We start from the raw sequence: 12,895 nt of genomic DNA, 5'->3' as shown, positions 1-12,895 counted from the left end.
TGTTCAGAGGAGGATCGGGTATCAATACTGGGACCACTGATTTATTAATAACTTGGATGCACAGAACAGAAGTACAAGTAATACTAGTGATTCAAAAAAAAGTAATTCAAAGCATGAAACATTGGTAGGAAGAATGTGAAGGGGTAATACAAATTAGAATGACCTCATTTAAAACCAGAGCAAGTACAAAGATTATTAGTGCAAAATAAAAAGAAGGCTGCAGGGTGGGTTAAGGGAGTTATTAATAAAAGCATGCGGGATCTTGGGCTTTTTAGCAGAAATATATGGAGACAAGATGGAGGAGGATGGCACTTGAACCTTTATAAAATATTGCTTTACCCACAACTAGTATAATGTCCATTTCTGGATGCAACACTCAGGAGAGATGAAAAGGCATTATAGAGGCTATAGAAAGGACTTACTGAAGCCATTTCAGAGACAAAGGATTTTCATTCTACGGATAGGCTGGTGAAACTGGAGTTGTTCTTCATAGAACAAAGGGGGGCTTCTAACAGAGAGACAACAAGGGAACTGTGTAGAGAAACTGTTCCCATAAGAAGAAGGGTCAAAGACAGGAGGTGGATAATAAAAAGTAACTGACAAGAATATGTTTGTTTTTTGCATAGCATGTGGGTAGAGTCTAGAATGCACTGCTGAGGTAATTATGAAGCCAGACTCAATTGCAGTGCTTAGAAGGGAGCTTGAACTGAGGAATATCTGAAGGGGAAAGATTTTACAGAGGACAGAGGTGTTCTTACATTTGAGCCAGTTCAAACTTGATGGAGCAAATGGCTTTTTTTCTGTGCAATAAACCTTATGTGATTCTCTGGGAAGATAAATTCTGAATCTGTTCACTTGAGTACCCAAACAACGAGGTAGCAATTACATTATGACATTTTTGCAGACATGGAAGTGCTCTTTTTAACTTAACGCAGCCTACTTGAAATACATAGGGTGTTGCCTTTGATAAATATAGAGCAAGCATTAGACCTTATACATGATGGAGTATTTTCATTTAGAAAGGTCCTTTAAATGGTTCCAACAGTATAAATAGATAGGCAGATGCCTGCGGAAGGATACCCAGGTAGAAATTGTTAGAAAGCCTTGAGAAGGTTGCAGAGATTTGGCTGCTGTGAATCACACCACTTTCAGGACTTTCCTGATAGTTTCTAGGACAACATTTCTGCTGAGAGTTTTTGTCCTTTATACTGAAACCAGGCCAAGTGCATTAGTGGAGACCAGCATTTCCCAGTGACACAATTAATTGCAGATTTTCAGCACTTTTTTTTATTCCTTGAGAACATGTTGCTCTATTAAGATCATGAACTGCGTCATAGATTTTTTAAAATGTTTCTACATATTGGGCAGGTGGGGCTCAACAGCCTTGGTCAGCAGCCTGCCCAGGAGAAGGAGAACTCTGATTTTAAACCTCCGCTGCCTTGCAGCCAGACCCACCCATGGGAAAGGCTTCGGGAGTAAACCCCAAGGAAGAAATCTGGAGCCAGGGTCCCTACGGCAGTTTGATGTTGTTTACAACTTCACTCTGGTAACCTCTGCGACGACACTGGTGCCAAACTGTACTGGTGCTGCCCTTCCCTTGGACTACATCAGTGGCATGGAGAGAGGGAACCTGCTGCATGAACAACAGCCGGTCCTTCAAATCTTCCCACCCATACTTGTGCCCTGGAGAGGACACAGTACAACAGAGGCGCAAACCCATGATCCCCTGGGATCGACGGCTGCCTGTCCACTTGTATATATAATATGTCTACCTTCGTTCATCAATACCAATCACTTCTCTTGTTCAAGGACTATCGGTTTGTAGTGATACCACGGGGCACATCTTTTTTCTCGGCGATGACATTGAGAATGATTGTAATTGGTATCTGTGCAATGATACACCTGGTAGTCCTATAATTTTGATACTTACTTGGTTTTACGTATATATCACCTGGAGTGTTATTATCAAACATTTCTTAAATGGTTTTTTCAAGATAATTCCATACATATAAACATGAACTTAACAAGTCTAATCTAAATTTTCTTTCTATTGCTCGCAGAAACAAATTATCATACAGAGTGTTAGACATGGTGACACATGTATCTCCTGAGACGCAAAGTGCTCATGTATTTTTAGCAGTGGAGGAAAGGAGAGCTGTGAAACTAAAAACATAGGTCTGTATCTTGTTAGTTAAATCTTTCCCTTACCTTTCTCTGTAGATTTTGGTTTCACATGCTTCATCATTTCTGCCTCTAAACACAAAGAAATTTAAAATAAGTTCAATACACATCATATTATTCTCCATTAATAGGAACCAGATATATTCTTTCAATGGTTACTCCATACATTTGTGTATATACATCCAATGGCCACTTTATTAGGTACATGAGGTACCTAATAAAGTGTCTACTGAGTGTATATTCACAGTCTGCTGCTGCTGTAGCCAATCCACTTCAAGGTTTGACATGGTGTGCATTCAGAGCTGTTCTTCTATACAGCACTGTTGTAGCACATGCTTATTTGAGTTACTGTTGTTTTTCTGTCAGATTGACATTTGAACCAGTCTAGCAATTCTCCTCTGATCTCTTTCATTAGCAAGACAATTTTGCCCTCAGAATTGTCACTCACTGGATGTGTTCTTTTTTTTTTGCTCTGTTCGGGATTGTGCATGAAAATCCAAGGAGATCAGTAGTTTCTGAAATACTCAAACCAACCCATCTGGCACCAACAATCATTCCATCATCAAAGTCACTTAGATCAATTTTCTTCCCCATTTGCTCTGTTCATCAACTGAAACTATCGACCATATCTGCATGCTTTTATGCATTGAGTGCTGCCACGTGATTGGCTGATTAGATATTTGCATTAACGTACAGCTGTACAGACGTGACTATTGAGTGTACAAATGCAATAAATAGCAAACTGTACATGGAATGGCTCCATCTCCAAAAAAAGAATGTACATTGTGTGCATTCACAATTTATTTTGATTAAAGTTTCAATACAATTTTAGGTACTTCCTGTTCCTAATAAAGTGGCTACTGAGTGTATGGACTCCACAACCCAGGACATGCCCTCTTCACATTGTCACCATCAGGAAGGAGGTACGGAAGTCTGAAAGCACGCACTCAGTGATTCAGGAACAGCTTCTTCCCCTCTTCCATCCATTTCAGAATGGACATTGAACCCGTGACCAACACCTCACTACTTTTTTGTTTCTGTTTTTGCACTACTTAATGTAAGTATTTAACTATATATATTTAGTGTAATTCAGTTTTTTTCCATATCTAACAAGTATTGCATTGTACTGCTGCCATAAAGTTAACAAATTATACGGTATATACTGTTGATATTAATCTGATTCTGACTCTGAATTCAAAGTGGAGACGAAAATGGGTAATCATGTTACCATACACCAAGAAATTACCTGGGAAATCACTTGGATTCCAATGTCATTTTTTTCTCTTAATTCCTAATTACAGTTTGTACATCTTTGTTGTTCTTTTTCGCTCCTTGTGCTTAAGACTAATAACCATCTACCAGTTGCTGGAAATAACAAGGGTCTTGGGAATATGTACGTTTTGCTTTGGGTAGTTTTGACTGGCTACATTTTTTAGTGTATTTCCATCTGAAATAGCCATTTTTTATCTTGACACTGCCTTCAGGTTGTTGGATAGACTGTCTGTCAATGCTACTGTCAGTACCTTGTGTGACAGTAACTGCCAGTGGGAGACTTGCAGTACCTCTCAGTCCCACCTAACCACAGATCTCACATTCCAGTGTGAAGTGTGGTTATCTCTGTAATGCATGGATCTATTTCTTTTAGAGCAATGCCTCCCCTTAACACTAATCATGGACTGATAACTTACCTATGTGCTTTGATCTGTTGTCTATGCATGTGCATTGACCTCTCTCTGTCTCTCTCTCTCTCTCTCTGCAACATGAATATACCAGTTAACCTCATCTCCCACTTTTGTGCTTTTATTTATTTGATATGTAGTTGTACAGACACAACAAATTGGTGATGAGCACGAACCTGAATGTCAGCAAACATCACCAACTGCCCCAATGACAGGCTTTGGAATGCAGAGAGACAGGGAGAGGAAAGAGTTAAACAGTATGGAGAAGGCGGTCATTGATCCTAACAAAGGGATGTGTGAGTAACTGCATAGTACCCAGTGAAAGATGCACAACTTGCAAAGTTAATAACTTGATGATGGCCTTGGTTGGGAAAGTTGACGAATTTGATAGTGCTCATGAGGACTGAGAATTGTATATGGAACATGCACAACACGCTTGAGGAACTCAGCAGGTCGGGCAGCATCCGTGGAAACGAAAGTCAACACTTCGGGCCAAGTCCCTTCGTCAGGACAATATACTTCTCCATAGAGAGTTGAACTGTATTGCAAAGTGAATGAGGAAAAGAAAGTATCCACACTTCTTAGATTAATGGGTACTAAAATGTACAGGCTTTCATGCAACTTAGTAACTCCTGAAAAGCCAGCAAGCAAGACAGTCAACAGAATTGTTACTATTTTACAAAATCACTTGAGCCTTAAACCACTGGTAGTAGCTGAAATTTAGATTTAACAAAAGGAACAAAAGGATGAAAGACTTTCTAAATTCATTGCAGAACTGTGCAAACTTCCCCAATACTGTGACTTCAGAGATGGATGTTCTGATGCATTAAGGGATAGGCTTGTATGTGGCATGCATAGTCAAAGCATTCAAAAAAAGCTACAGTTAGAAAGAGACCTAACCTTATAACAGGCATTGACCATTGCAATATCGTTAGAGACTGCAGCAAAGGATAGAACAGAACTACAGAAAGAGGTTAGAATGTGAAATGCACAAAATGTCCCTGAATGCTGCAAAAAACCAAAAAAATGTTATCAATATGGAAAATCCTCCCACGATGCAAAGAGCAAGTTTGCAGAAATTGTCACAGACAAGGTCACATAGACAAAGTGTGCAAGTCAGACAAAAAGCACAATAAAAGAGAAAAACCATACAGAATGAAAAGTTTCAAACACAAAACTAAACAAATGTGAAACTGAATCAGACAACACTGAGTCTGACAAAGGTGAGCTGTCATACCTAGAACTGCATGGCATGACTGCAGCAGATCACAAGATTATATGGATCACATAAATATGTTGAGTGTAAAACTGAAAATGAAGAGCACCTCCAGAACCTTGGTAAAGTGCTTACTGGGCTGAGTGAGTATGCAAAGAGAGAGAAATGTGAGTTTTTCAAGAATGAAATTTCATATTGTGGATGTGTCATTGACAAGCATAGCTTACATAAGTCACAAGAGAAGATTGAAGCAGTGCTGCAGGCACCCAAGCTGGAAAATGTGTCACTGCTCAGGACATTTTTGGGCCTTGTAAACTACTACCTCTGGTTTCTCTGAAACATTGCTACCATATTGCACCCATCAAACGTACTGTTGCAGACAGGTACAAAGTGGTATTGTTCAGAAAGATGTGAAAGAGCACTCAAGGAAACAGAGAAGCTAATAACAACAGATGAATTGTTCACCCATTATGACCCATCTCTGCCCATCAGACTGGCGTGCAATACGTCCTTTTATGGCATTGGTGCTGTTTTGTCACACATTATGAAACATGGATCTGAAAGTCTGATTGTATTTGCTTCAGGATACTAACAAGTGCAGAAAGCAACTACGCACAGATCGACCGAGAGGCCCTTAGTCTAAAGTGGGAAATAAAGAAGTACCACCATTATCTCTATGGACAAAAGTTTACTCTACCGACAGACCATCAGCCACTTCTGTCCATTTTCAATCCCAGGGAGGAAATCCCAGCGATGACTACTACCAGTTACAATTTTGGGCACTTTTCCTAGAAGCCCACTCAAATGACATAGAGTCCAAGGGTACCAGACAACTGGCCAATGCTGACAGCTTGTTATGCCTTCCACTGTTGGCAACTGAAGAAGAAAAGTCTTCATTCAGTGACCCATTAGAGGTGTTCCACACAGAATTGGTGGACCAGTTGCTGGTAACAAGTTCCGAAATACAAAGGGAAACAATGAATGGCCCATTATTGTCAAAAGTCTATGACATCACCATGCAAGGGTGGCCAGCTCATGGTAGTCCTATGTTTCCAGAGTTTTCAGTGAGACGAGACCTTCTGTGTGTACTTCAAAAAACACTGGTGTGTGGATCTCATGTTGTGCTTCTCTCTAAATTACGCACCAGTGTGTTAGAGAATCTGCATAAAAGACAGCTGGGTACATTCAGAATGAAGTGTCTTGCTTAGAGCTATGTGTGATGGCCGGGAGTAGATAGACAGATTGAAGACTTGGCCAAAAGCTGTCTGGGATGCCAGAACATTCAAAATGCACCCCCACAGGCAGCATTACACCCATGGGAGTGGCCGTCCTCACCATGGCAAAGAGCGTATATTGACTTTGCTGGGCCATTCATGGATTCCATGTTACAGTTTGCTGTGGATGATCATTCAAAGTGGTCAGGGGTCATATAATGAAGTCAACTGCCTCAGAAAAGACTGTCTCCGCTGTGAGGACTATCTTCTCCAGAAGTGGCTTACCAGAACAAATGGTGAGTGACAACAGACCGCAATACACGTCGGAAGATTTCAGACTGTTCATAAAGAAAAATGGCATCAAACATTTCAAGTCAGCTCCTCACCACCCAGCAATGGGTTAGCAGAAAGGTTTGTCCAAACCTTCAATAAATCCATTAAAACTATGGAAAAGGAGCACATTTCTGTACAGTGCAAAGTGGACAACTTCCCTTTTGTGTATCAGTATTCTGTTCATGCGACGACAAATCAAACACCTGCAATGTTGTTTATGAACAGGAGTCTGAGATCTCGCATAGGCCTCCTGAAACCAGATCTAAGAGGGACGTGCAAAATAAACAGTTCAGTCAGTTGCCACGTAAGTCAGCAAGGAGCTTCGAGATTGGGCAGGAAGTCCTAGCGCGTGATTATTGAGAAGACAAGTGAACACCCGGTAGGATGCTACAGGAACCGGACCACTGATGTAACAGTGGATGTTGGCAATCAGACGTGGAGACGTCATGTGGAACAGATACTGGATGCTCAGCTAAAGAACACCCCTGAGTCTTCTGCATCCAACAAGGTGGACACATTGCATCCACCAGACTTCCCTCTCTGTGATGATGAAGTCATTAACAGCAACGTGACGCCTGCAACAGACAATGTTGTCTTTGACAAGACATCTGCTGAACCTGATGCCACTCCACAGTCCAAAGGCGCTATCCTGAAAGGACTGAACCTTTAACATAGTGAAGTTAATTATGGACAGTTAATGTGAAAGCATGTTTATTTGAATATGGGTTGTTAAAGGGAAGTTGAATGCTTTGCTAGATATATACTTTTATGTTACATTAATCTAAAGGGTTGGGAAGTGTACTGTATGGATCTATTTTCTATAGCACAATGACTGCCCGTAGCACTACATATGGACTGATAACTTACCTATGTGCATTGATCCATTGTCTATGTATGCGCATTAATCCCCCTCTCTCCCTGCAATGTGAATACGCCAGATGATCTCATCTCCTATGTATGTGCTTTTATTTATTTGATATGTAGTTGTACAGACACAGCAATCTCCTTTACTTAACTTGTGGAAGTCACAGCAAAGCAAGGGTTAAGCAGATATTGTGCTGTCAACCCATGCAAGAAAGATCTTTGAGAGCAGAGCTCCCTTTGCACAGCAGGGGATTGGAGCCAATGTCACAGAAGGATTCAAAGAACACACACTAAGGGACAATTACTTTATACTTCAAAGTATCATCAGCTATTAGCTTGTGGTTTCTATTGGCTTTTAACTCCTGCATTGTGAATGACAATTGATCTTGCAAACAGTTAATCTGAATATACACAAGGATACCAATTGGTCAATATCTGTAATTGCTGATCAATTCTGTGTACAAATGCCTTTCTCTGTTCGGATTTCAGAACAGAGTGGTGACAGGGGCCATTCTGTTCTCCTTGTACACAAGTAAATGAAGAATGACTGAGGAACAAATGCAAGTTTTCAGAGTCCAGGTATTGGCAATGACAAACACGTTTCAGATTACTGACTCCTTAAAAATATCTCCAAGTCCAAGTGGCTCAAACCAATTAATGACCTGTATTGTCAGTCTTCATTCTTGGGTATGACAGGTAAGTAGAGCCATTGGTTTCCACCAAAAACACAAGTGCTTAATTTACCCATGACCCAAAAACCACATGATCAATACACTGCTTCAAGAAGATACTGGAAGTATTACTTTAGTTAAATGTTATAGCTTACAACTGAATGACTTGCGCCAATGATATCCATATTGTTCATCAATAAGCATAGGAAGGAATCAGGGCAGAAATAGGCTATTTGGCCCATCAAATCTGCTATAATATTTCTTAATGTATTGCTCCAAAAATAATACTGAAGTGTACCATGAAAACAATTTAAACTACTGTAATCAGCTCATCTTCTGGCCCTCTTGTCGTGAGTGGAACTCCAATGGGTCCATTGCATAGATTTACATCTCTCCCTCCAGGTGTGTAGTGGGAATTTAATCACTATGGCTATCAGATTGACTAAGATTGCACGAGTTCCTGTTCAGGAGAATTTTCTTGATCAGTTCAAACTTCATTCCCATTCATCTGCTTTACACCTTTCTCAGAGAGATAGCAAAAATATACCTGCCTTCAGTTCCGCTCTCAACCAGAACAACCATCTTTACTTCAGCTTTTCCTTGTCTCACCCCATCACACCCTTCCATCCCTCCCTTTGCCTGGCAATTTAAAACACAGAGTCACAGAACACTTCAGCATAGAAACTGTGCCTCCAGTCCACCTGCCTAGTCACGTCAACTGGCACTGGGACCATAGGCCTCCATACCCTTCCCATCCATTGTGCATTCCTTCCAAATTTCTCTTAAAAGTTGAAATCGAACCTGCAACCACCACTTCTGTTGAAAGCTCGTTCTATACTCTCACCACCATAAGAGTGAAGAAATTCTCCCAATGGTTGCCTTAAACATTTCACCTTTCAGCCTTAACCTATAATCTCTATTTGTAGCAGTACACATAAAAGTTGCTGGTGAACGCGGCAGTCCAGGTAGCATCTCTAGGAAGAGGTACAGTCAACGTTTCAGGCCGAGACCCTTCGTCAGGACTAACTGAAGGAAGAGTTAGTAAGAGTTAGTAATCTCTTACTAACTCTTCCTTCAGTTAGTCCTGACGAAGGGTCTCGGCTTGAAACGTTGACTGTACCTCTTCCTAGAGATGCTGCGTGACCTGCTGCGTTCACCAGCTTCCAGGTGAGACGACACTTCACCTGTGAGTCGGCTGGGGTTATATACTGCGTTCGGTGCTCCCGATGTAGCCTTCTATATATTGGCGAGACCCGACGCAGACTGGGAGACTGCTTTGCTGAACACCTACGCTCTGTCTGCCAGAGAAAGCAGGATCTCCCAGTGGCCACACATTTTAATTCCACATTCCATTCCCATTCTGACATGTCTATCCACGGCCTCCTCTACTGTAAAGATGAAGCCACACTCAGGTTGGAGGAACAACACCTTATATTCCGTCTGGGTAGCCTCCAACCTGATGGCATGAACATCGACTTCTCTAACTTCCACTAATGCCCCACCTCCCCCTCGTACCCCATCCGTTATTTATTTTTATACACACATTCTTTCTCTCACTCTCCTTTTTCTCCCTCTGTCCCTCTGACTATACCCCTTGCCCATCCTCTGGGTTTCCCCCACCCCCGTCTTTCTCCCTGGACCTCCTGTCCCATGATCCTCTCATATCCCCTTTGCCAATCACCTGTCCAGCTCTTGGCTCCATCCCTCCTCCTCCTCCTGTCTTCTCCTATCATTTTGGATCTCCCCCTCCCCCTTTCAAATCTCTTACTAACTCTTCCTTCAGTTAGTCCTGACAAACGGTCTCGGCCTGAAACGTCAACTGTACCTCTTCCTAGAGATGCTGCCTGGCCTGCTGCGTTCACCAGCAACTTTTATGTGTGTTGCTTGAATTTCCAGCATCTGCAGAATTCCTGTTGTTTGCATCTCTATTTGTAGTCTCACTCAATCTCAATGGAAAGTGCTGATTTTATTTACTGTATCTATTTCCCTCCTATCTATGCATCTATACATGCTTCATTCCAGAAGCTGTTCTGAATTCTGATGAAAGGATATTAATCATTAATGTTAAAGCAGATTCTTTTCAGTTGTTGCTTAACTTTCTGTGGACTTCCAGTAGGTTCTGATTTTGCAATGGACTGCCTGTTACACCTCAGTAAATTCATCAAATGACTTAATGGCCCTCATTATATTGTCCCAGCAACAAACTTGTGTATATCATTTATGTTGTGTTTTGTAACTCCAAAACATAAAATTAATTGAAGGAAAAATATGCAGCTGGGGATAACAGAAGTGAAACATCGAACCTTCGTGTTTGAGAAGCCTTCAGTTTGTCTCCACTGTTTCTCCTGCATACTTCTTCTGAAATTGGGTTTGAGGAGATCCAACTGAGAACTTGATTGATGACCCAAGAACAACATTGCTGGTCAGTTGTTGGTGTTGGGTGTGCTGCACTGTGATATGCAAGGAAGAAATTGGTGAGCTTCTAGTTCAGTGTCAACGTAGTGTGTTCTGCTGACATTGCTTGCAGTGTGTTCCTTAGACTCTGGACAAAACTTTGCATCAGGTCATTTGTAACTGGGTGGTAGGGTGCAGATGTTACCTTATTCCATTCCTGTTCAAGAAGTGTCCTGGAAAACCAGTCCTTAAGAAGAGGCTTCTCAACACCTCAACATAGTGTGAGACTGAAGTGGAGGCTATTGGGAACACTTCTGGCCACTTTGTAGCTGTACCCTCTGCTACCAAAAAAAATTATGCCCATGAATGGTCTGGCAAAATTCACATGAATACCCTGCCAGGGCAATGCAGGGCACTCCCAAGGATGAAGAGGAGCTGCTCTTGGCATTTTCTGGACATGTTGGCATCTCGTACAGCGCATGACAAGCTGCTCAATCTGCTGATCTATCACAGGCCACCAGAGAGAGCTTTGAGCCAATGCAGTCACTTTGACCAAGCATAGATAACCGGTATGTAGCACCTCTGACATGTAAGCTCTCAGCTTGGATGGTGCAACTACTCTAAACTCCCAAATAGGGCAACCCCCATCAAGGGCTGGTAAAAATGGGAGAAATGGGTTTTCTGCTGCACATTGCAGCCAATTAGGTTGTTATGATATAGACCTGAGCCGGCGTGCAATCTTTTCTGTTTTCCCTTAGCATCATCACTGCCATTATGGGGAGACTTTTGATTTGCCTGTCGCCTGTTTACAGCCACCAGAAGACAGACGTTGGAGTTGGTGTACTCCACCAGAGGAGGTGTGGCACGATGTCCAAGTTGGAGTCAGTGCTGCTGCCAGGGTTCACTTGGCAGAAGACAAGCTGTATTGTGCTCAACTGCAGATGCTGCAACATCCATGGACTCAGGATCTTGGACTATATTTTTTATGTACCTGTACTTTGCTGAAATTTTATATGTATTTACACTCTTATATATGGTATACTAGACCACTGGGTGACCCGTTGGTGCACTCTTTGAGAGAAGGGTAGTGCAGTCTGATGTGACCAGAATGAATATTAGATTTCCCTGAATACTATCACTATCGCTTTGCTTTGGAAATTAAAGAAGTAAAACTCAGTTTATTAAAGAAGAAAGACACGTAGCAAGACAAATATTGCTCCACCTCGTTTAACAAAGGACACTTTTTTTTGATGACAACATTTCTGGTTGATCTGCCACCCTTCAAGAATACTCTAACGTTTTCATTTATTTTTCCCCAGCTTAAAGCCACATACAGCTGACCATTTTCTCCAAATAAATCAACACATGGTTTGGCCTTCTGCCTTATGTATAGTCATAGCACAGCATGCCTGTATCGGGAACTGACTACGCTGAAGATGAACATCTTCCCTTTCTGATAAACTGAGAGTAATTCTTGGGATCATGACAATGTCATTTTTGAACGCACCAATGTTTATCTTTGCTACGATGAGATTGTCGTGCAGTTCTTCCACCGTCATTCGCGTTCCATTGCAAAGCCTTGGTGGATCCAAGTTCCTCATTGAAATAATGGGAGATCCTCTCTTCAATTCCAGTTTATGTGGTGGCAATCCAGAGAGTTTAACCGAATCAAGGAATTCTGTTGGAAAATGAGTGGTGTTAGCTCCTTCACTTACAGCATTGAAGGAACAGTATTCTTTCATGATTCCAGGGAAGCATCTAATGAATGTGAAGTTTATTTTTCACATCATTTCACTGAGCGTACCAAGATAGAATTCTTCGAGAATAGTTCTGCAGGATTGTTAAATGTCGGGTAGATGAAATCAATACATTCTTCCATTGTTTTTGCTGGCAGATTCATATCTTCAGGTAATTTGATTTCATCATTTTCATTTTTCTCAATCTTGTCTTCTCCTACATTCAATAAGAACTCAGAATATCGTCCTTCTCCCTCACTCAATTGCATGTTTCTCTTCAATTGAAACTTGATGAAGCTTCTCCATAAGTAAAATAATTTTATGCATGAATTCTCCACATCAGCATCATTTCCTCGTTTCACAACTACTAGAAGCTGATGGAAATCGCCACAGCAAGTGGTTAAAATACCCCCAAAGGTCTCATTCTTGCCACATACATCACAAAGAGTCTGGTCCACGGCTTTGAAGCTCTCCCTCCTAATCATGGGGCACTCATCCCAGACAATAAGCCTCGCATTTTGGAGTAAATTTGCAGTACTGGTGTTTTTATCGATGTTACAAAGGGCATCTTCATTGACTTTGAAGGGTATCTTGAATTTTGAATGCG

At 41.5% G+C, this 12,895-nt stretch overlaps 1 protein-coding gene across 1 annotated transcript in view; it reads right to left on the bottom strand.

Moving 5' to 3' along the window:
* The window catches only part of trdn (triadin), a 559,007-nt gene that overhangs the window by 57,731 nt on the left and 488,381 nt on the right, over positions 1–12,895 (bottom strand). Inside the window, exon 51 of the mRNA XM_072251580.1 lies at positions 2,209–2,253. Within this exon, the coding sequence (XP_072107681.1) occupies positions 2,209–2,253 (45 nt within the window). The remainder of the gene's footprint in view (positions 1–2,208; positions 2,254–12,895) is intronic.

Source organism: Mobula birostris, chromosome 2 (genome assembly GCF_030028105.1).
Source record: "Mobula birostris isolate sMobBir1 chromosome 2, sMobBir1.hap1, whole genome shotgun sequence".
Classification (NCBI taxonomy): Eukaryota; Metazoa; Chordata; class Chondrichthyes; order Myliobatiformes; family Myliobatidae; genus Mobula; species Mobula birostris.
The sequence above is the reverse complement of the archived record's forward strand: the minus strand, read 5'-3'. Positions and strand labels throughout refer to the sequence as shown.